The sequence below is a fragment of the Pelobates fuscus genome, chromosome 10 (assembly GCF_036172605.1).
Source record: "Pelobates fuscus isolate aPelFus1 chromosome 10, aPelFus1.pri, whole genome shotgun sequence".
Taxonomy (NCBI): domain Eukaryota; kingdom Metazoa; phylum Chordata; class Amphibia; order Anura; family Pelobatidae; genus Pelobates; species Pelobates fuscus.
Genome location: NC_086326.1, coordinates 115,924,713 through 115,949,768, shown reverse-complemented (window position 1 = coordinate 115,949,768; position 25,056 = coordinate 115,924,713). Strand labels below are relative to the sequence as shown.

The following is a 25,056-nucleotide window of genomic DNA, read 5'->3' as shown; positions in this document are numbered from 1 at the left end:
CAAAAGGACTTAAAGGACCACTCTAGTGCCAGGAAAACATACTCGTTTTCCTGGCACTAGAGTGCCCTGAGGGTGCCCCCACCCTCAGGGTCCCACTCCCGCCCGGCACTGGAAAGGGGAAAAGGGTTAAAACTTACCTTTTTCCAGCGCTGGGCGGGGAGCTCTCCTCCTCCTCTCCGCCTCCTCTCCGCCCCGTCGTCTGAATGCGCACGCGCGGCAAGAGCTGCGCGCGCATTCAGTCGGTCGCATAGGAAAGCATTTACAATGCTTTCCTATGGACGCTTGCGTGCTCTCACTGTGATTTTCACAGTGAGAATCACGGAAGCGCCTCTAGCAGCTGTCAATGAGAAAGCCACTAGAGGATTAGGGGGAAGGCTTAACCAATTTATAAACATAGCAGTTTCTCTGAAACTGCTATGTTTATAAAAAAATTGGGTTAACCCTAGCTGGACCTGGCACCCAGACCACTTCATTAAGCTGAAGTGGTCTGGGTGCCTAGAGTGGTCCTTTAATGCTGGTATTGACATTATTTGCTTTTTGTAATGCATTGGGAAACGTGCCAATATTTTACATTTTAAATTTATATTTTTTTCTTCTCTATATATATTTTTTCATTTTTATTTTTTTCATTTTTTTGCCATTTTTATATTTATTTTTATTTCACTTTATGCTTTTTTATTCATTACTTATTATCTTTGATTTAATTTTATTTTTATATTTATTTTGATTTACATTTATTCTTATTCCTATTGTTATATTTATTATTACCATTATTTTCATTATTTTTCATATTTTATTTCTCATATTTAATATTTTTCATTCTTATTTTATATGTTTTTATTTATTTTTTCCCATTATAGTTTTAGTATATACATTTATTACTAATTGGAACAAGAGCCATTTATAAAGAGAGACTCAGTGGGGAGGGTTACATTCTGTTTTATAGTATTTTGTTACTTTGTTAAATTATTTTATTGTTTTTTGTATAATGTTGCTACAAATTTTGGGAGATTCCATAAGGAAGCCCTATTTTGGGTGAAACATGTAGGATTACTCCTAAGCAAACAACTTTTACAGCTGATTTCCCCTTTTTGTTTGTGTTTTTTCTTTGTTTTGTTTTTCTTGTGGCAAGCAGCACAATTCATATATTCTTGTTAATCATAAGCCTGATGCTTTCTTAAATATTGTTCTTAGCAAAAATCAGGTTGGAGATCTGCAATGTGGGTACACATAATAGCCCTGTGTGTCATCAATGGCAAAAACTAGTTTATATTTTGTTGTTTTTCTTCTCAGTATCACCAGAAATACCAGCACATGAACCAGCGCACATTCTGTTGTTCTGCTCCAGGCTGTGGAAGGTCATTTAATTTCAAAAAGCACCTCAAGGAACACGAAAAAAGACACAGTGGTAATACAGAATACTGCTCATTTATACTATTCTAAACTAACATCTATTCTGGACTAGCATGCAACACTACTTTTTCATTTTTGTATTTTTTTTATACCATATGATTCACACTCTTTTTGTATTTGTTTTCACATTTGTTGCTTCATTTTTCTGCCCCTCTGCACTTTACTACTTTTTCTTATCTCCTTTACTTGCAATATTTGACACATACATCTACATCTCTACCCTTTTTAAATCTTGTTTACAAATTTGTTATTTAATAGGCCGTCGGGATTTCATATGTGAATTCTGCGCCCACGCTTTCATTAGCAACAGTAATCTCATTGTCCATCGACGTATTCATACCGGGGAGAAACCCCTTCAGTAAGTAAATGTTTATTTTTATTCTCGTTTTATTTCTTTGTCTCACTTCACAATGCTAACACCACAAATGCTAAATAAATAGCATTTTAAAGTGTATAAGTGTGATGTATTTAATCTAAAATGAAATAAAATATACAAGTAATTGTAAAAGGACAAGTGTAATATATAATATATTTAGTGAAGGTAGGCCTGCATTTCTTTAGCTTTGTCTTTGCTTGTCTCAAAGATGTCCAAGTTTCATGCCCATTTATGGATATTTTTTTTAAAGAAATACTCTAAAATTGTGTAATCTAAAAAAAATATATTCATGTAGTTTTGTCTGTATGTTTTCTTTTTTTTTTTTTTTTTTTTTTTTTTTAAATACTTTATTTTTGCATCTTGGCAGACAGAGTTATGCTTCAAACAGTGTATGGGCTTGCGCAGAAGCCACGAAACATATTCATCATGAGTACATCATTTCAGGCTGTACAGTTATGCTGAGACAAGTCCTCCCATATCATAATGCTATCATCATCACAGTCCGCCAAGGCATTTTTTCTTATATTTTCCTTCTTTGCGTTGTATAGGTGTAACCATTATAAAACATTAGAAAAAATAAAAACATAACATGACATTACGGAACATATCGTAACTCAATGGGCCAGAGCGACAAGTCCCTCCACTCGGGACCTCACCAGTTGTTGTGTACCTGCGTATTTGTCTGGCACTTCGAGTTTGAGTACAGGTTATGCACTGAAGTGTGTTGTGTGGTTATTCGCTAGTGTTCTGGAGATTATGAGAAGGATCCCCACGTTCTCCCTACCCCTAATTTGTAGGGAAGGAAAGACGCAGAGGGAGAGAAGAAAAAGAAGAGAAGAAAGAGAGAAAAAGCGGAAGGAAGAGGGGGGGGGGGGGAGGTCCCATGCGACGTCCCAGCTCGGCTTGCAATTAATGTGAAGCTTTTGGTAAACTGTTGATCTAGGGGGGATTGAGAAGAACATAGTCATGCCAAGGCTCCCATAATTTGTCGAATTTAGATGTGGTCCCTCTCAGTCTAGCCGTTAGGCTATCCATTAGGTGTACCTCCTTTATGTTTCCTATTACTCTCTGGATGTTGGGTAATTCCGTTTGTAGCCAAGTTTGCGCCATAGCTCTCCTAGCCGCCAGAGTGATTTTATGTACTAATTTTTGTTCCTCTCTCGTCCAGTTAACTATGGGTCTGTTTAGGAGGTATGTCCATGGGACAAGGTCTGGTGCTTTATGGAAAATTCCAAACAGTACGAGATGTATCTGAGACCAGTATCGTTGAGCTTTGGGGCATTCCCACCACATGTGAAGGTATGTGCCCCTGTGTCCACAACCCCTCCAACACTCATCAGTGGGTGTTTGTCTCATGCGGTGCAGTGTGACTGGGGTGGTGTACCACCTAAACATTGTTTTGTAGGATTGTTCCTGTAATGTTACACAGATGGATACGTTGTGGTTTGCCTCCCAAATGTCCCTCCAATCCTCCCCCTCCAGCACCTCCCCCAGATCCCTTTCCCACGCCTCTGTGTATGTTAGTGGACCCCATTCCTTTGTTTCTGAGCATATGTGTGTGTACATCGTCGTTATTAAGCCTTTTCGCGTGGATTCGTTTAGGCACATTCTCTCAAAAAATGTCATAGGGCCGGTCGCTGCCTGTCTAACGTCTGGCCGCTGGACATAGTCTCTTAGCTGCATATACCGGAAGAAATCAGTGGGGGTGAGGTGTGTTCTCTGTTGGAGCTGGTCAAAGGGTACTAGTATCTTATGTTCGTACATATGGCAGATCCTCTGGATCCCTGCGGTCTCTAAGTTAGCGAATTCCCTAGCTGCTAAGCCTGGCAGGAAAGCCCTATTCCTCAGTATGGGGGTCAAGGGAGATAATTTTGATGTTAGATGATACCTGTGAGCATGTGCGTCCCAGATGGATAGGGAGTTCAGGATAGCTGGGCATGCCGTTCTCATGATAGGTCTATCTTCTCTGCGTACCCACATATGATACTGTGGGAGGTCGGATCCTGTCATGAGTGACTCTAGGTCAACCCATCTTCTCCTCTCTAGAGGTGTATGCCACATGGCAACCTGTGCTAATTGTGCTGCTAAGTAGTATGAGTAAAGGTGTGGCAAGCCCAACCCCCCTCTTTGCTTCTGCCTGTATAATATATTTCTGGAGACCCTGTGTCTGCGGTTCTGCCAAATGAAATCACCTATTGCTTTTTGAAGGTGCGCTAGATCGGATTTGAGTAGCTTGACTGGCAACGCTTGAAAGAGGAATAGAATTCTCGGTAAAACATTCATCTTTACCGTATGGATGCGCCCTATCCAAGATATGGGTTTGTCGTGCCATCTTTCCATATCGTGTATGAGTGTCCTGATCAGAGGAGTGTAGTTCAAGAGGTGAAGTCTCTGCGGGTCAGCCGGTAGGCGTATTCCTAAATATTTTAAGTGGTCTCGTACTATCGGAATGTTATGGGTATCTCTTATGGTTGCTATGTCTTCTGCCGTCATGCCGATCGGGAGGGCGCTTGATTTTTCCAGGTTCGCCTTGTAACCGGAAAAGGCACCGAACTGTGTTAGAAGGTCTCTGAGCGCTGCCAGGGATTCGTTGGGTTTCGTGAGGGTCAGCATTACGTCATCTGCATAGGCAGAGGCAAGAAATTCCTGCCCCGCCACTTTTATCCCTGTGATCAGAGGGTGTTGTCTCATGGCTTGCATCAGTGGCTCAAGTGACAGTACAAACAAAAGGGGGGAGAGGGGGCAGCCCTGTCTGGTTCCATTCCTTAGCCGAAAAGGTTGAGGCCCGGCTCCTGCAATCTTAACCTGAGCGGAGGCGTGGTCGTACATGGCCTTAACTGATGTCACATATCGTTCTGGGAAGTTCAGATGTCGCAGGAGGTCGAATAGGTACGGCCACTCGACCCTGTCGAAGGCCTTCTCGGCATCTAATGATACCAGGAGTGTTGGTGTGTCGGAGGTCTTTTGGCGCCAGATGAGGTCTATGTTCCTCCGGGTGTTCTCAAAGAGTTGCCTGTCAGGCACGAATCCCACCTGGTCCGGGTGGATCAAAGTATTCAGTGCGGGGTTCAGTCGTTCTGCAAGTATCTTCGCTAGTATCTTGACATCGTGATTAATCAGCGATATGGGTCTATAATTATCAGGGAGTAGTGGGTCCCTGCCAGGTTTCTGCAGGAGTATTATGTTAGCTAGGGACATACTGCTTTCTGTGCTGCCTCCCTCCATAAGGTCATTAAAGAGTCGTGCCAGTCGCGGGGAAAGTTCCTCCCGAAAGGCCTTATAGTACGCCCCATCAAAGCCGTCCGGTCCCGGTGCCCTGTTGCCCTTCAGGCCTGCTATAGCCCTGTCCACTTCCTCCCTCGTTATTGCCTCATCAAGAAGTTGTGCCGTTGCTGTCGGAAGTTTCGGTAGCTCTAGGTCCCGTAAGAATTTCTGCATTTGTGCGGTGGCCTCCTCTTGGGATGCTTGTGTCCTAGGCGAGTGGTTGTAGAGTTGCGTATAATAGTCTGTGAAGACTTGCGCAACCTCTGCGGGGGTCCTTTTCACCGTTCCGTCTCCGTGTTTGATTGTAGTGATCGGGGCGCTATTTCGACGCGGACGAAGGGTTCGGGCCAATAGTGTATCCATCTTGTTCGAATGTTCATAGTATGTTCTCTTCGTCCAATTTAGTGCCTTGATGGAGTCATCCATCAGTAAAGTGGTGATGGATCGTCTGATCTCTTGTACTTGCTCCGTGAGATGGGGGTTGGGGGCGTTTTTATGTTTTTGCTCCACCTTTCTCAATTCCTCCAGAAGCCGTGTAACCTCTTTGGTCTTTTGTGCCTTCTTCCTTGTTGCCAGTTTAATGCAGGTGCCCCTGATCACTGCCTTGTGGGCTGCCCATATGGTTTGCGGAGTTATGTCCTCTGTGTCGTTCTCAGCGAAGTAATTTTGCAAATCAGCACGTATTTCCGCTTTGGTTCCCTCATCTCTCAACAGGTGGGCACTCATCCTCCAATTCCATGGTCCCGCCGTGCATAGGTGGTCTAGCATCAAAGTAACGTCGGCGTGATCTGACCACGTAATGGATCCGATCGTCGTCTCCTTTACTTTTGCCATGCTCGCGTTGTTCACCAGGAAGTAATCGATCCTCGAATAGGTGCCGTGTGGAGCAGAATAAAAAGTATAATCTACTTCTCCGGGGTGTTGGGCTCGCCACACGTCAATCAAACCAGTGCCCTGAACAAAGCTGTGAAGTAGCCTATCCTGTCCCCCCCTGCCCTGTGACCTCTGCATCCCTGCCTTGGCGCTTCTGTCAACCGCTGGGCACGGTACGGCGTTAAAGTCGCCCCCCATGATAATCAGACCGTGGGGAAGGGTCTTTATTTTTTCCGTCATTGTCTCCCAGAATGCTGGGTTCGGTGTGTTAGGGGCATAGATGTTGACGACATGCAGCAGGTGTGAATATAGTGTCCCCGAGAGGATAATGTACCTTCCGTCAGGGTCTAGTTCCATGGATCGAATATGAAACGGGCATCTGTTGTGCACTAGGATAGCCACCCCGTTAATTTTCCGGTGTGATCTGGCTTCATAAGATGTATTATATGTACGGTCTCTAATTTGAAGTGTCGTGTTCTTAGAGAGGTGAGTTTCCTGTATGAGCGCCACATCTGGGTTAAGTCGTTTTATCTCCCTAAGCATTAGACGCCTCTTTCTTGGGGCGTTCAAACCCTTGGCATTTATGGAGAGCAGTTTCAGGGCCATACCCAACTTAGTTTTGTTCGCTCATCACCACCTAACTCCCCATTGCTGCCGTGTCTGCTAAGTATTGATTCGTTAGAGTGCTCTACCGTCTCTGGGCCCGTCCCATAGGATAGGGGGGGGGGGGGGGTAAGGAGGGGGAAAGAGAGAGAAAGAAAAAAGAGAAGAGTCTAAAGAGATAGAAAGGAGATGACTGGACTTACCAAGTGCCAGTCCTGTGTGGGGTGTCGTCCCCGTGTCCATATCCCGCACTACAGCGGATTCTGTATGGGGTACGGGTGTCAGTGCCGTGGTGGGTCCGCACCGCGTAAGACGCTATATGTCGTGCTGATGTATGTTCCATTAAGAGTGTGTGTGTATACGTCCCAGGGTAGGACATCATTATTATGTGGCTTTGTGAAGCTAGAGATGGTCATGGGAGGTAGCAGGTATATCCAGAGGAGGCCCTCCCTCTTTAGGAAAAAAGAACCACCACTAAGGAGGGGGTAGGAGCGCGACTTCCACTGTGGGGCTAGGGGGGGGGGGTGGCAGGAAGAGGCCGTGCTTGTATGGGAGAAGCAAACGTTGCAAGTAACGGTTTACATGTGGGGCGTGGGACCTGCACATTAGAGAATACCAATACATAGTCATCATTAAGGTATATTACATACATTATTATCCATAGGTCGTTACACCTGGTTAGTGGGCAATATATACCCGTACCTTTTAGGCGATACAAGTCTCCAGGGCCGGGTCACCCGTCTACCATTTTTGTTATGCCGTGAGTGCTATATGCGTGTTTGCTAGCGATAGGGGTGGGCACATGCGGGGGAAAAAACAAGACAACATCCATGGCGATTCACAATTAGAGCGCATTACCTTCACTATAGATGTTATCGGTACGTAATTCACATTTGAGGTGTGTTACATACATTTCTACCCATGGCTCTGACCCCACTGGTACATGAGCAAGAAACAGTTACCGCTCCTATCGTGATGGGGCAGCGTTGCGCATGTTTAGCTGTGATATGGGTAAGCGCAATTGCGTGAAGATGGGCATCCCTCATACAAATACCCAGTTAGGGTACAGTGCATCCATTACTTCCCCCGGGTCCGCCCCCTCTGACTAGTACGCCTGGGTATGAGGTCTATCTGATGCCGGGGCGTTCAACAACAGCCCCCGGGTGTAGGGCCACCGATTGTAAGCCCGTAGACACTCAGGGTATACATATGCGTAGGAAAAAGGCATGCATCTCAAGAACATATAAACATACCTATGACCATTGGGGCATATCATCCCCGTTTCTTCCCGTGAACCCATCCCCTCCGGTTAAGTAGCGTTTGTCCCCCGGACCCATAGGCTAGAGGCCTAATTGAGATAAGAAAATTGCCTCTGATCTCTCTCCGCACCCCCCTGTTTAATCCCTGGAGGTCAGGCAGCAGTTTTACACCTTTAGCCCTCATCCCCTCTCTAGACTGATCACCCAGACGCTCCCGAGGTTGTCTGGACTGTCCTGTGCCCGTCGAATAGGTGTTTAGCAGTGGCGTTAGGATAAGGTTGGACGGGCAAGAACTTACTCCGTTAGGCACAAGTGCATTGGATGTAATGGGGGATCCGGCGAGAGAGTCACTATACCCCTGGGGGATGACCGAGCCCGGCCATAATAACTCTACAGTAATGAGCCCTCAGGGAGGGCCCACGGGGCCATCTGGTATGAGCTATGCCTGCGCTTGGTGCGGTGCCATAACTCCCTGGGCCTCTTCACATGCTAACGTATAAGGCCTACAAACATGGATTATAACACATATACAGTTTACTTTGTCCAATTGGGTTTTGCTGTGGGATAACGATCCCCCCCTTATTGCTTTATTTTATATTTTTTGGTTCTTTTTTTTTTTTTTTTTTTTTTTTTTTTTTTTTTACGTTTGCCTCTCCCACTGTTATTCCCCATTTGAGCCGTTTAACCCCCCTCCCAAAGGGGACCACATGGTGTGCTTATAGCTCGATGTCCAAGCCCCTTTCGGCTGTACAGCCAAGTCCCCAGTCCTGATACCGGAGCGGGTCTCCCAATCCCCTCCCAACTCCAGAGTCACCGGGCTCCCCCCATGTCCCCCAGTGCAAGTGTGGGTATGTCGCTGTCCCTTGATGGAGGTTTTACCCCTGTACCTTACTCTCCGACCAACTGCCATTCTCCTGGCAGGGGCTGCAGGTCCCCGGAGCCGGACATCGTGCTTGGGATTCTCTCAGGTGTTGATAGGCCCAGGGCCGCGAAGAACGGTCGAGGGTTCACTCCTGGCTGGAGAACGTGCGTTCTGCCCTCCTTGAATGCTAGGAGCTTGAAGGGGTGACCCCAAGCATAGCGGATACTTGCATCCCGCAGGGACTCTGTAATGGGCCTCCACTCCCTCCTCCTCTGTAGAGTAGCTGGTGCCAGGTCTTGGAAGATGGATAAGTCAGCTCCCTGGAAGGTGATCCGGGCCTCCCTGCTTTTCTTGAGGAGGGCGTCCGTGGTTTGGAAATGTAGGAACCTGATTACAATGTCCCTTGGGTAGTTGTCATCAGACCTCCTTGCCCTCAGAGCTCTGTGTGCTCTTTCGATGTGCCATAGATGTTCTGGGAGATCTGGCAGCAGTGGCTTCAATATGGTGGTCACTATGTCTGCTACAGGCCCCTCTCCCGCGTTCTCTGAGGCGTACGTTATTGCGGCGCGATCTATTCGCCATATCTTCGATGGCTAGGTCGGCAGCCGCCATTCTGGCCGTCAGTAGGTTAACCTGTGTGATGGCTATGTTGTGCGCCGTCGTCGTGGCCTCCAGCCTCGCTTCAAGCCTTGTGGTTCGGTCACCTATGGCCTGGATTTCGCTGCGGAGAAGCTTGGTGGAGCGGTCAATCTCCCCAGCCAGGTAAGACTTTACCTCTGCCAGGGTGGACAAGATTTGGGCTGTGTCAGCCGTGTTCTGCGATCCCGCGGCTCCATTTCTATTAACAGGCCTCTCTCCTCCATCTTCCCCACCGCCGCCATCTTGCGAGCCTGGGGTCAGTGCACGTGGAGCCGTGAAGAACTCCGCCACGGAGGTGCCTACTTCATGGCCCTTTTTAGGGTTCTTCTTGGGGGGCCGTTTATCCATCCCTGGGAGCCCTTATACTTCGAGGTAGCGGTTTTTTAAGCGATTGTTAGCTGTTTCGCGGCGCGGTCGGAGCGGAGCTCTAAGCAAACGCGTCCAGCTCGCTCCGTGTCCAAGCCACGCCCCTCTTTTTTTTTTTTTTTTTAATTCTTTATTTTTCACACAATAGGTATAGCAAGCACATTACATAATCCAGGCTTGCGCAGAAGCCAAAAATAAAAAAATGAGCATCCTGTGATATACAACATGCATCATAAGCACTTATGACAAGCCCTCCGTATATCCCTTTGTGCCTTGCCTCCTATCGATGGTTTTTAGTTTATTACAGGCAGTGTGTCTCAGTAAGGAGCCCTAACTCTACGCATAGGCGTGCGCAGCCTATTGCATTAGGGTGTGCACCCTAAAGCACAAACACACGCCGCATGTGTATGTGTGTGTGTGTGTGTGTGTGTGTATATATATATATATACACACACACACACTGCTGTGTGTGTGGGTGTGCTGTTAATGTGCTGTGTGTAAGGGTGCTGCTGTGTGTGTGTATGTGTGAGGGTGCTGCTGTGTGTGTGATGTGTGTGTGAGGGTGCTGGTAGTGTGCTATGTGGGTGAGGGTGTGTGTGTGTGTGTGTGTGTGTGTTTGTTAGGGTCCTGTTAGTGTGCTGTGTGTGTGTGTGAGGGTGCTGTTTGTGTGATGGTGCTGTTTGTGTGATGTGTGTGGGTGTCGTGTATTTGTGAGGGTGCTGTTAGTGTGCTGTGTGTGAGGGTGTTGTGTGGTTAGTGTACTGTGTGTGTGAGCGCTGTATGTGTACTGTATGTGTGTGGGTGCTGTGTGTGTGCTGTTTGTGTGAGGGTGCTGTATTTCTGTAGGTGCTGTTTGTGTGTGGGTGCTGTATGTGTGTGTGTTCTGTATGTTTGGAGGGATTGTGGAGGTGGGGGCAGATTAGTAAATATCCCCCTTCCCTTTGTACCTTATGTAGGGAGGGGGGATCCTTGCTGCCATGTGCCATCCCTGGTGGTCCAGTGGAGAGTTAACTCTAGCCTGCGGGGCTAGAGTTAACTCTCGCGAGATCTGAGCGTTGAGCCATGGCAACGCTAAGATATCGCGAGAGGAACCTGGCGGAGCTGCTGTCTTGAGTTCCCCGGGTCCTCTCCTGCCTCCCTCCATGTTGCTGTGGGCCGGTGAGGTAGATCTTTGATCTCCCCGCCGGCCCATGGAGGCTTAGATCAGAGCCGGCACTCAGATAGCGCCGGTTCTGTGTGAGCCAACAGGGGAGAATAAAGTCCTGGGGAATAAAGTGTGGGAACTCTCCCAAGATCCCCCCCCCCCCCAAAAAAAAATAATATACACTCCAGTGTGTGTGTGTGTGTGTGTGTGTGTGTGTATATATATATATATATATATAAATGTGCGCACACACACACTCACACACATTCAGACACACACACTCATACATTCACAGACAAACATACACACATTCACATTCACAGACACCCATACATACATTCACAGACACACATATACACACACATTCATATACACACACACATTCACAGACACATACACTGACACACACTCATACATTCACAGACACACATACATACATTCACAGACACACATACACACACACATTCAGACACACACATTCACAGACACACAAATTATTATTTTGTAATTAAAGAATGTCCACCCAGCCTCCCTACCTGGAGTGCTGGAGTGGACTTGTCCCTGGGATCCAGTGGGTCGGGCGCCTGTCTTCATCTCAGCCGCGGCGAGGGAGCTGTGTGTTCTCTGCTTCCTCTCACCGCGCGGGCTGTCTGCTGTAGCTGGGAGCCGGAATATGACGTCATATTCCGGCTCCGGCATCAGCAAACGGCGCGCGGCGAGAGGAAGCAGAGAGCACACAGCTCCCTCGCCGCGGCTGAGATGAAGACAGGCGCCCGACCGGGGGAGGAGGAGGGGGGTTTGGGGTCCATCACCTCTTGCCCCCCCCCCCATGACAGGGGGGGGAAGGGGAGCATTTGGGGGCGCTGAGTGCCTGCAGGAACGGTGTTCCTGCTCATAAAAAGTGCAGGAACTCCGTTACTGCAGGACTTAATCCATAGGCGTGCCGCAGGGATTAGGGTGTGCCCAGGCACACCCGGCACACCCCGTGCGCACGCCTATGACTCTACGCTAACCATATTCGTCTTTAGGCATCCTCATTTCTCCGTCTGCGCTATCGTGCCTGGTTATCGATAGATTAAAAAAAAGTGAGAAGAGAGAAGATAAGAAGAGAGAAGAAAAAGAATAAGAAGAGGCTATATAAGAGAAGCGGAAAAAAGTGGAGGAGAAGAGGAGGCAGTAAGAACGATGAGAGAGGTAGTCTGTGAGGGTGGGGGGGGAGAGCGGGTGGACGAGCGAGGCCCTGAGGGTCTAGGTCTCCACGGGGTCACTGCATCGCTTGTCCCTAGCTTCTACGACTCTCCGGTCCCTTTCAGTCACCGCTAGAACCTACTAAGCCATTGACCCACGGTTCCCATATCCTTTGGAAAGTCACGGTCGTCCCCTTTAATCTAGCAGTCAGGTCATCCATGATCCATTATCCTGGGCACCACCCCTCGGAATTCCGGGCCCCTGGGTGAGAGCCAAGCCATTGCTATTGCTCTTCGGGCGCTTAAAGTTATTGTGCGAACCAGCTTCTGCTCTTTTTTCGTCCAGCCCTCAATTGTTCTGTTTAACAGGTAGATCCATGACCACAGGCCTGCCAAATGTCTGTTTCAATAGATCCTACACTGATTTCCAGAAACTGTGTAGTTTCGGGCATTCCCACCACATATGGATGTACGTGCCTCTGTCTGTATGTTTTCTATAGGGTATATGAAATTTTTTTTTGCAAAAGCACGAGACCTACTTACTTTGCAAGTCCTCCGCCCTTTTTCCCCAACATCGACCCTTGGTCTGTGCTGGGAATACATCAGCGTCTATGCTGGAGCTGTCACAGGTTTTCCACTGCTTCTAGGGGAGCTATAGTTCAACGTGCCTGTGACTTCCCCAATGCTAACGGGAGTGGAAGAAAAGTGCCCTAGAGTTACTGAGAGGTGTTTCTGCCGCTAATTATAAAAATACTGATTTCTACCTCTATTGAATTTTATTGAAAGGGTGTTAAGCCCAATAACAATCAGATACAATAGAAAGACAATAACCACTATATTTGGAAGGTGGATATGGATCAAAAAACCCAAATATTGTATTTTCTCAAAACAAAATAAGGGTAAAATGGCTGCCGGGATTTGACGTCCTGCTCTATCCTGAGGGCCTTGAGCTCTGTGCATCCTGCCAGGCCTCACACCTCCTTATGCCTGGCAGTTTAATGTGGTCCTTAGCCAGATTTAGGCAAAGGGAGACAGTCCTTTCACAGCACCAAATATCTCCTGGTATTTCTTCCCATTGCCTGCACAAGGCTAAAAGAAAAATAGAAAAAACGCTTGCTCAGCGATATAGATTTCATATTAACCAATATTATTATCCATCTTCCTAAGTACTGAGGCTCTCTTCAGTGCAAGGTTACAGGGGGCCATGGAATGAGGCACCTGTGACAGGTAAGGGTGCAAAACAAACAAATGCCCGTCTGGTCTGATTCCACAGAAGAGCTACTATAGCTCAAATTACTGAAAAACGTAATGCTGGTCATGATAGAAAGGTGTCAGAACACATAAAGCATCGCTGTTTGCTGCGCATGGCTTTGCTCAGTCGCAGAGCGGTCAGTGTGCCCATGATGACCCCTGTCCACTGTCAAAAGACTCTTCAATGGGGACTTGAGCGTCAGAACTGTACCGTAGAGCAATAGAAGAAGGTTGCCTTGTCTGATGACTCATGTTTTCTTTTAGAGCCTGTGAATGGTCATGTGTGTTATTTACCTGGGGGAAAGATGCCAGCAGGGTGCACTATGGGAAGAAGGCTGATTAGCAAAGGCAATTCTCTGCTGGGTATCTTTGAGTCCTGGCAATTATGTAAATGTTACTTTGACATGTATCATCTACGAAGAGACAACGTACACCCCTTCATGGCAATGGTGTTCCCTGCTAACAGTGGCTTTTTCAGGATAATGCACCCTGCTACACTGCAAAACTTGTTCAGGAATGGTTTGAGGAACACAACCTCCATATTCCCCAGATCTCAATCTGATTTCGAGAATCTGTGGGATGTGCTGGAACAACAAATTCGACTCATGGAGCCCCAACCTCGCAACTTACAGGACTTAAAGGATATGCTGCTAATGTGACACATATCACAGACCATGTTCAGAGGTCTTGTCCTGGTTGCGTGGGTGATGCTATTTTTCTTACATACAGTATGTGTGACAAATATAATATATATAAAGGTCACAAACATTACCTACAGGTATTTGTAAGGACCCAGAAGGCATTGGTTGCAGTTGCAGTGGAGCTTACTAAAAATTGCAACAGAATGTTAAATAAAAATGTGCCAGTCACCTTGAGAATCATTGTACAATTCTTTATAGGCAGTACCTGGTTTGTTCAAGGTTACACAAAATAAATCCAGCTGTTTCAGACAAATGCTGGAGAGAATGTGGTGCTGTAGTACATTTGAAATATAGAACCATACTACAAATTATATGTTGTGAAAATGTGTTTAGTGGATTCATTTTGATTGTTTATTTTATGTTTTATTATGTAAGCATATATAGAATGTATAAATATATAATTTTGAATACACACCCCTATGCATGTTTGATTTAAAGGGACACTCCAGGCACCCAGATCACTTCAGCTAATTTCACTTAGTGCTGCAATGTAAAACATTGCAGTTCCAGACAACTGCAATATTTACATTGCAGCTCTAAATCTGCCCTCTGTGGCAGTCTATCAGACAGCCACTATAGGGCTTCCGGAATCCAAACCGACCTTTGGTCAATTATCTGACGCTGGACGTCCTCACGAACCTCCAGCGTCAGATTTTCCTAATAGGAAAGCATTAAATAATGGTTTCCTATTGGGAGATTTAATTGCTGCGCATGCGCGTTGTCTCCCCCTGGTGGGGGAGGAGCGTGGGCGGAGCCTGACCCAGTGCCGAGGGACATCGGCGCTGGAGTCAGGTAAGTAGCTGAAGGTTTTTTTGTTTTTTTTTAATTCTTTATTTTTGTTGTGCGGGTGATTACAGTATATTAGCGCTCGCCACATCAGCGTTTCACAGGGTTCACAACAGTTTGACAGTGGCATGAGAGTACGCACAATTTTTTTTATTTTTAAACATGCTTAACTAAACAGATAAATAGGTTGATAAAATAAGATGAACTAAAGTATCATGAGATATACTGACGATTAGTTGTCACTTCTATTTTGCTGTGCTGTCTTAGTCATAGTATAGAGGCACAGATAGCATAGTAGCAGTAGCTGTTTGAGAGAGTGTACCTCAAAGATGAACTATGTGTATGCAAGCTGGGAGACACCATATAACATTAACATTGCTAAAGCCTGCCTATATTATGTAGACATATTTCTATTCTCTCAGTGCATAGCATGCTCTATTGTGTAGTGATTCAACTAAGTATTAGGTCGCTAGAAGCAGGGTTCCACAAACATAACGTTATACTAGCAGGTTAGTGTTGGCCTGAGAGAATGATAGACTATGATATAGGCATTAAGAGATTATAAAGTCAGACGTTTAGCAATTGCTAGGTGAGGTAACCGCTGGAACACGATTTGGTAATTACGGCATGGTGTAACTTTAGGGCAAGATGGCTACCATCATCATCATAGCGGGCTCTGAATTTAGTTGCAGTGTCCGCTGTGCTAAGAGTGTCTCTGGTTCAGCCAATCCCCCGGTTCGGAAAGCTCGCTGGGCATGTAAAACGGTAAGCAGCCTTTCTGGTCCCCTTCATGGGGTCTCTTCGCTTGGTGGGTGGCCCATTCACGAGAGTGGTCGCTCGGGTCTCTCCGGTTGGTCTCCGCTTGGTATTGGAGGGTCAGAGGTGGGTCGGTAGGGTCGGCTCCCATGCTCTCTGTGTCCGGCCCTTCTCCATCTCTTCCCAGTTGTTTACTGCTTTGTGCGGTGCCGCTTAGCGGGTTTAGATACTGCAGGTCTTCGTCCCGTGTGTACCTGGCTCCCGGAGTTCTGCATCTTGCAGGGAGCATTCCGGTTGTAAGTGTGGCAGAGTGGGTGCTCACCCGCTTGGGTCTTCTGCCTGGAGTGGGGCAAATGCTTCGCACATCCGATCGAACCGGGTCTAAAAGTGCGATCTCCATTGCTGGAGCCTTAGATCCTTTGTGTGTTGCTCGGGATGGTGCATGGCAGCCATCTTGGGTGCCTCTTGTAACTTGCCGTCAGACGGTGTCTTTCCCCGTGGCGGGTGAGTATGAGTCTCCAGCGGGGACCGGGATATCCCCCACCGGTCCATAGGGGGGGGTAGCAGGGGAACAGGAGAGCTGTCATGCGTAACTGTCCCTGTGTCGGGGGATCGGCCGCCTCCCCCGGCATTCAGGTTGCTTGCCATGCTAGGCCTTCAATGCGAATCTCGGTAATCGGTAAAGCTTTGCCCGTCTGCTGGTGGCCCGTTTTATAACGTTTCTGGGCTGTATTGTGCAGCTTAGTCGCTTTGAGCACCATGCAGAGCGGGAGCTGTTCCTGCATGCGTCTGCTCAGCTCTGCGCTCAGGCCCCGCCCCCAGCTGAAGGGGTTTAACCCCTTCAGCGACATGGGATGGGGAGCAGTAGGGCATGCTGCAGTGCCAGGAAAACGGGTTTGTTTTCCTGGCACTGGAGAGTCCCTTTAACCCCTTAGTGACCAGACCGCTTTTCAATTTTCTTACCGTTTGGGACCAGGGCTGTTTTTACATTTTTGCTGTGTTTGTGTTTAGCTGTAATTTTCACTCATTTACTGTACCCACACATATTATATACCGGTTTTCTCGCCATTAAATGGTCTTTCTAAAGATACCATTATTTTCATCATATCATATAATTTACTATAAAAAAATTATAAAATGATGGAAAAAAAAAAGATTTTTCTAACTTTGACCCCCAAAATCTGTTACGCATCTACAACCACCAAAAAACACCCATGCTAAATAGTTTAAAAATGTTGTCCTGAATTTAAAAATACTCAATGTTAACATGTTATTAGCTTTTTTTGGAAAGTTATAGGGCTATAAGTACAAGTACAATTTTTTTTACCTGTCATGGGTGGCGGTCCGAAGACCAGGACCCCTGTACGCCTGATGATGATAGGAGTCACAGCATGGAAATGGACTATCAGGGCCTGGTGCTGGGTAACCACACACCTCCTGGTGTTGAGCACTAGCGTTTGTGCGGCCACATACCAGGGCCCTGATTCAGCTTCTGCGGATCCCAGGAGCTGATATTAAGCAGATATGTATCCAGTACAGAAAATAAGGCAAGACTAGAACAGGCACCAAACAAGATAACAAGACAAGACTAGAAGAACCCAGAACCGGAGCAGGACAGAAAGCAGAACATGTACACAATACATGAGGGAAAACATGGACAGGGAAGGACAGAACTGTACATGAACTTTAAATACAAGACAAAATAAAACAAGACAATAGATACAAGGCAAAACAAGAGGAGACATAACTAAGTACTAATATGTGTAATACACATTGGAGATTTAGACATACATAAATGTTCAAGATGTATGCAGCCCACCACTGTGCCAAAGTACTCCAATTATGATGGGTCCTAACTGCCTGGATATGCATGACTAAATAAACAACAATAAAACACACATAGTACTTACCTGCTCCAAGAAAGGAGCAGAGGAAATTAGACCACCGCTTGCAGGAACAGACTAAAACAAAAATAATTAATGGCAAAGGAATGGGTGTGGCAACAAAAAACAAACATTTAAAGGAATACAGGAGACTGGAAATTCCAGGAACAGAATAAAGGAATGAACCCAGAAAACCAGACATAGAATAGAAAACCAGAAGAAGAAAAAAAAGAAAAACTAAACAAGAATTGTAAAAAGAGTACTGGATACCAGAAGCCAAGGCCAGACATCTGCGCAGAACAGAACGCTATGATATGTTTCATTGTTTTGAAACACTAATATTTGTGTTCAGTGAAGTTTACCGAGTAAAACAGTACATGTACAGATTTTAGGGTGTCTTGGAAAGTTACAGGGTTAAATATAGTGCTAGCAAATTAAATTCCATGGACTTTTGGCTTGGGTTGTCAGGCTGGTCCCCCAAATTGCAATCAATAAAATTACTTAATTATATAAAAATATTACATAAATATGCACTTAGAATTTTAACATATATACATATTTATATATTTGAAATCAACGTGTATATTTATGAAATAATGTATATGGACATTTGTATATTTCGTATTATTTTTATTGCTTTATATATACATAGATACATAGATATATATACAATTTCATTCTATTAATATAAAATTACATATTTTTTTTAAATTATTTTTACATTTTGTAATTTTAATTATTTCTTTTTTATAATATATATATATATATATACACAATATATATATATAGTTATATATATATATTATATATATTCGTGTGTAATTTTACTTTAAGTGTATTTTTATGTTAATATATGTACATAGTTACATAGTTACATAGTTAGATAGCTGAAAAGAGACTTGCGTCCATCAAGTTCAGCCTTCCTCACATTTGTTTTTTGCTGTTGATCCAAAAGGCCAAAAAAAAAAAAAAAACCCAGTTTGAAGCACAATTTTGCAACAAGCTAGGACAAAAAATTCCTTCTTGACCCCAGAATGGCAGTCAGATTTATCCTTGAATCAAGCAGTTATTACCCTACATTGAAAGATTATATCCTTGAATATTCTGTCTTTGCAAGTATGCATCTAGTAGCTGTTTGAACATCTGTATGGACTCTGATAAAACCACTTCTTCAGGCAGAGAATTCCACATCCTGATTGTTCTTACAGTAAAAAAACCTTTCCTTTGCCTTAGACGAAATCTTCTTTCTTCCAGTCTAAACGCATGGCCTCGTGTCCTATGTAAAGTCCGGTTTGTGAATAGATTTCCACACAATGGTTTGTATTGGCCCCGAATATATTTGTATAATGTTATCATATCCCCTCTTAGGCGACGTTTTTCTAAACTAAATAGGTTTAAATGTGTTAACCTTTCTTCATAGCTGATATGTTCCATTCCTTTTATTAATTTTGTAGCCCGCCTCTGCACTTTTTCTAGTGCCATGATATCCTTCTTTAGAACAGGTGCCCAAAATTGCACAGCATATTCAATATGTGGTCTTGCCAGTGATTTATAGAGAGGGAAAATGATATTCTCGTCCCGAGAATGAATGCCCTTTTTCATGCATGACAATACCTTACTGGCCTTGGCCACTGCTGATTGACATTGCACATTGTTGCATAGTTTGTTGTCTATAACAATTCCCAAGTCCTTTTCGTGTGTTGTTATCCCTAATTCACTTCCATTAAGGGTATACGTTGCTTGTGTATTCTTTACGCCGAAGTGCATAACTTTGCATTTTTCAACATTAAATTTCATCTGCCAATTGAGTGCCCAGTCCTCCAGTCTATCTAAATCCTTCTGCAGCAAAGTAATATCTTGCTCACATTGTATTATTTTACAAAGTTTTGTGTCATCTGCAAACACTGAAACATGACTTTCAATGCTGTCTTCAAGATCATTTATAAAAATGTTAAATAGAAGGGGTCCCAGAACAGACCCCTGAGGGACACCACTTGCCACCTCTGTCCAGCTTGAAAATTTACCATTAACGACAACTCTTTGTACTCTGTTTTTAAGCCAATGTTCTACCCAAGAACAAGCATTTTCATCGAGACCGATTTCCTTGAGTTTGAACACTAATCTTTTGTGTGGAACTGTATCAAATGCCTTGGCAAAATCCAAATAGATCACATCCACTGCAACACCCTGATCTATACTTCTACTTACTTCTTCGTAGAACGCAATCAAGTTAGTTTGACATGACCTGTGCTTCATAAAACCATGCTGATTTTTGCTGATAACCATATTCTTCTCAAGGAATTCTTGAATATTATCCCTTAATAACCTTTCAAATATTTTCCCAGCCACAGAAGTTAAGCTCACAGGTCTATAATTTCCAGGCAAGGATTTTGAACCCTTTTTGAATATAGGAACCACATCTGCCTTCCTCCAATCCTCCGGAACAATTCCTGAAAGAAAAGAATCTTGAAAGATTAAAAACAGAGGTTCACTTATTTCTACACTTAGTTCCTTAAGTACACGTGGATGGATACCGTCAGGCCCTGGAGCTTTGTTTATATTAACTTTCTTTAGTTGCTGCAGCACATTGTCTTGAGTTAACCAATTACAATTATTCTGCAAGTTTTTAGTAGCAATCATTTGCACATCTATTGCCATGGGTTCTTCTTTAATATATACGGAGGAGAAATAGTTATTTAGAATTCCTGCCTTTTCTTGGTCTTCATTAACTAACACCCCCGTTTCAGTTTTAAGTGTACCTATACTTTCATTTTTGGGTTTTTTTGGAATTTATGTACTTAAAAAATGCTTTGGGGTTGGTTTTGCTCTCTTTAGCTATCATTTTTTCATTTTGAAGTTTAGCAAGTTTAATTGCCTTTTTGCACGCATTATTTGCTTTTTTATATCTTTTATAAGATGCATCTGATTTGTCTGATTTAAATGCTTTAAATGCCCTTTTCTTATTTTAATCTCTTGTTTTACTTCTCTACTAAGCCACATTGGTTTTAATTTGTTTCTTTTATATTTATTTCCCAATGGTACATACTGAGAAATGTACCTTTGTAATATTTGTTGGAAGATGATCCATTTATCCTCAGTGTTCTTTTCACTAAAGAGTTTATGCCAGTCAATATATTGTAAAGCTTCCCTTATCTTATTGAAATTGGCCTTTTTAAAATTATATGTTTTAGTATACCCCATGTGCTTTTGTTTTTTTGAGTTTATTTCAAAGGACACTATATTGTGATCACTATTTCCCAAGTGCTCACCTACTTGAATGTTGGTCAAAAGATCAACGTTGTTTGTTAAAACCAGGTCCAGACAAGCGTCCATTCTAGTTGGTGCTTGTACAAGTTGTGACATGAAGTTGTCATTTAACAAGTTTAAAAACCTAATTCCCTTTGCTGAGCTACTAGTCCCTATGTCCCAATTTATGTCTGGGTAATTAAAATCTCCAATAATTAAAGTGTTACCAAGATTTGCAGCTTTCTCAATTTGCTCAAACAGCTGTTGTTCCTCGTCAATATTAACATTAGGTGGTTTATAACATATCCCAACCAATAGTTGGCTTCCCTTCTTTTCCCCCAAGCAGATATTTGCCCATAAAGCTTCCACATTTTCCTCATCGCATTCAATTTGCTTAAGATTTGGCTTTAAATCATGGTTTACATACAAACATACCCCACCACCCTTCTTGTTTTTCCTATCCTTCCTAAATAATGTGTACCCATTTAAGTTAACTGCCCAGTCATGTGTCTCATCCCACCATGTTTCAGTTATGCCTATTATATCATATTGTTTAGTGTATGCTAATGCCTCTACATATATGTATGTACATATTAAGAAAAAAATATTTAGTATGAAGTTATATATGAGATATATAGATATAATATATGTGTGTGTGTGTGTATATATATATATATATATATATATATATATATCATATATATTTTTAATTCATTAACTTTATTTTTTATATTTTTTACTTTTTTCACCAGCAGGGGCACTGCCTGTCAGTTCAGGCAGTCCCCCTGCTGGCAGCACTGTGGACAACTATTGCGGCCATGTGACCGCTGTTTTAGAGCGGTCACATGGCCCCTGGGGGTCCTAATTTGCAGAGGGGGGGCTGTCAGACAGTCCCCCCAGTGGAGCAGAAGACTGATCGCTGGCGGGGGAACGACGGAGATCGGGTAAGTACATGGGAGAGGCAGGGAGGGAGAGGGTTAAGTTTTTATTTTATTATATTTATTTATTTATTTATTCACTGACTGCCTCGACCCCTCGAGGCACTCAGCACAGGCAAAGCATCGGAAGCCAGCCTGAAGCCTGCCTGATGGCTTCCGATGCTCTGCACTAGACTGTTGGGCGCCACGTGAAGCAAACCGGTGTTCTCCGGCGGCCCGGCAGTGAGAGGGGGTATTGCACGATGCCTCGACATCGAGGCATCGCTGCAATACCGTTAGAGCGGCTGGAAGCAATCAGGTACGTCCGTGGTGCTTTAGGACTGTTTTTTGTCGGATGTACCTGATACGTCCGAGGTCGGGAAAAGGTTAAATATTATTGTTATTTGAAAACATTTTTTTTAATAAAAACTGTTTAAAAAGGATGTTGAAATAATGACTGCATTTGAGAACAATGTCCACATACAATAAATACAGTTAAATCGTATATTTCCAAAATAAAGGTATTTAAAACTGCTATAGCAATCTTTATCGATCTCTGGACTGCTAATGTAATGCTGACAGATATATGGTAGAGTCTACTCACTCCTCCCTGACTGTAATAATGGTATCACCCAGTGACACTTCCTGTACTATATTAAAGCAGGAGTGAGGTCAAATTTTCATTAACGTTACAGACATTATATCAGTGAATAGTAGCTTCTGACAGAGAAATGTGTTCCTCTATAGGCAGGTAATCATAACTAGACTATAAATAAGTGTGATTAAGGCTTTATGATTTTATCCTGTAAAATACATGAAAATAAAAATATTTATACTCCATCATGGCATTGAAGGGTTAATGTAAACATTACCTTTCTTTATTCTTAGTTACACTGTATCCATCAACACATATATTTTTTTTACATTTCTATAGATGTGAGTTTTGTGGCTTCACCTGTAGACAGAAAGCCTCCTTGAATTGGCACATGAAGAAACACGACGCAGATGCTTTTTACCAGTTCCCATGTGATATTTGTGGCCAGCGATTTGAAAAGCGAGATAACCTTGCAGCTCACAGGAGTCGTAAGCATCCAGTTCTACAAGAAACATCTCCCATTGAGTCTGTCCAGAGTGAATCTACCGGAGAAATTCCTCAAGAGCCTGCACCCTGTTGTAAAGATTCCCAAACACACCCAGCATCAAGAGAAATAGAAATGACTACTGCAGACACGAGTCAGGAAATTGTAAAGGTCGCTATTTTCCCAGAGTGTCCTAAACCAGTAGAAAATATACAAGAAAATACATTGAAGGTGTCAGAAGTCAACAAAGATGAGATATCACTTGTAATTGTTTTATAAAGTGACTGCTGTCATTCATACTTTATTATGCACTTACTTTTAATATATTATTGATGAATGTTTGTTAGAATCCAAATTAAAGGAAAAACAAGCATAAAAATACTAGTGTTTATGTATTCCCCCCGCCCCCAATTTCACTTTACATACTTTTTGTATTTAGGGCAAATTTACAATGCTCTCACCAGTCAGTTGGATTTGTTTGGCTATTTTTAATGCAAATAAAAAAAAATCTAAATTTGCTTAGCTACAAAAAAAAAAATCTCCTAAATACAGCATTAAGTAATAATCTATGTAATGAGAAATACAAGCAATATAGGTGTCAGGGCTGACCTGACCCTAACACATAAATGTAAGTTAAAACAAGGTAAGTATGCATTCATAGAATGGCTGGGGTAGCACTGAGAAAGACGTCTGTCTGAATAATTGTTAACAAGTGGAGGTCAGGGATAATGTAAGTACACAGAATCGAGAAACAAGTCAAGGTCTTTGTTACAGAGAGCAAGAATAGTCAAACAAGCCAAGGACAAAAAACTAATAATAAGTATAATACACTGCTCAAAAAAAATAAAAGGAACACTTAAACAACACAATGTAACTCCAAGTCAATCACACTTCTGTGAAATCAAACTGTCCACTTAGGAAGCAACACTGAGTGACAATCAATTTCACATGCTATTGTGCAAATGTGATAGACAACAGGTGGAACTTATAGGCAATTAGCAAGACACCCCCAATAAAGGAGTGGTTCTGCAGGTGGTGACCACAGACCACTTCTCAGTTCCTATGCTTCCTGGCTGATGTTTTGGTCACTTTTGAATGCTGGCGATGAGACGGAGTCTACAACCCACACAAGTGGCTCAGGTAGTGCAGCTCATCCAGGATGGCACATCAATGCGAGCTGTGGCAAGAAGGTTTGCTGTGTCTGTTAGCGTAGTGTCCAGAGCATGGAGTTGCTACCAGGAGACAGGCCAGTACATCAGGAGATGTGGAGGAGGCCGTAGCAAGGCAACAGCACAGCAGCAGGACCGCTACCTCCGCCTTTGTGCAAGGAGGAACAGGAGTAGCACTGCCAGAGACCTGCAAAATGACCTCCAGCAGGCCACAAATGTGCATGTGTCTGCTCAAACGGTCAGAAACAGACTCCATGAGGGTGGTATGAGAGCCCGACATCCACAGGTGGGGGTTGTGCTTACAGCCCAACACTGTGCAGGACGTTTGGCATTTGCCAGAGAACACCAAGATTGGCAAATTCGCCACTGGCGCCCTGTGCTCTTCACAGATGAAAGCAGGTTCACACTGAGCACATGTGACAGAGTCTGGAGACGCTGTGGAGAACGTTCTGCTGCCTGCAACATCCACCAGCATGACCGGTTTGGCAGTGGGTCAGTAATGGTGTGGACTGTGCAAAAGTGTCACATAAATGTACTAAAACAAACCTTTATGGAATATATAATATGTTCAAACTTGCAAATAAGCGCTAATAATTGTGTCATATACAATATGTGCAAAAACTTGCACATAAAGTGCTTAGTGAAAGAATCAGTTAAAAAATTACTTACAACATACAATTTCTCTTTGTACTCCAAGTGGGATGAAGATTAGTACATGTAACAAGAAAACAAAAAAAGAAACATAGCATAATACAGTATAAACTGGATAAAAGGAAACAATAATGGGAATAAAACTCACAAGGAAGGAGCAGTAAAAGGCTGCTCTAACTATTCCAGCTTGTCATCCACAACATGGGATTCAATGGCAGTAAATGCAGCAGGACGGCAGCTCAATAAAACGAATATACTTTATTTCTTCCTTTAAAACACAGCTTCCATATTTACATTGAAGGCCAATATCCCATCAAATGCTTATTGAGGACAAAATAATACCCGCAAGCAAAGTCAGTGGTATCAATTTTCGGCACTGTGGGAGGCACTTCCTGGTTCTCGGAGCTTCGTGCGATCACGTGGTAGTGGGACGACGTTATACGCGGACGTGATGACGCGTTTCACCTGGGCAGCTTCCTCATATCACGTCCTGAGCCTGCTAATCCTACCTTTTAAGGCTATTGCCATGGGATTGGAAATAGTTAATTATGCCATTACCACAATAAGTCCGAGTCCATAAAAATTGGGTTTATCTTCTAAATGGCCGTTTTTAAAAAAAAAAAAAAGACAT

General features: G+C 43.8%; 1 protein-coding gene across 2 annotated transcripts in view; it reads left to right on the top strand.

The window, feature by feature from the left end:
- Nucleotides 1-22,949, top strand: part of LOC134575646 (zinc finger protein 692-like) — a 68,674-nt gene extending 45,725 nt beyond the window's left edge. For both annotated transcript variants that reach the window (XM_063434991.1, XM_063434990.1), the window contains exons 10-12: nucleotides 1,294-1,408; nucleotides 1,672-1,771; nucleotides 22,461-22,949. In XM_063434991.1, the coding sequence (XP_063291061.1) occupies nucleotides 1,294-1,408; nucleotides 1,672-1,771; nucleotides 22,461-22,884 (639 nt within the window). In that variant the 3' untranslated portion in view covers nucleotides 22,885-22,949. The remainder of the gene's footprint in view (nucleotides 1-1,293; nucleotides 1,409-1,671; nucleotides 1,772-22,460) is intronic.
- Nucleotides 22,950-25,056: the final 2,107 nt, after the last annotated feature.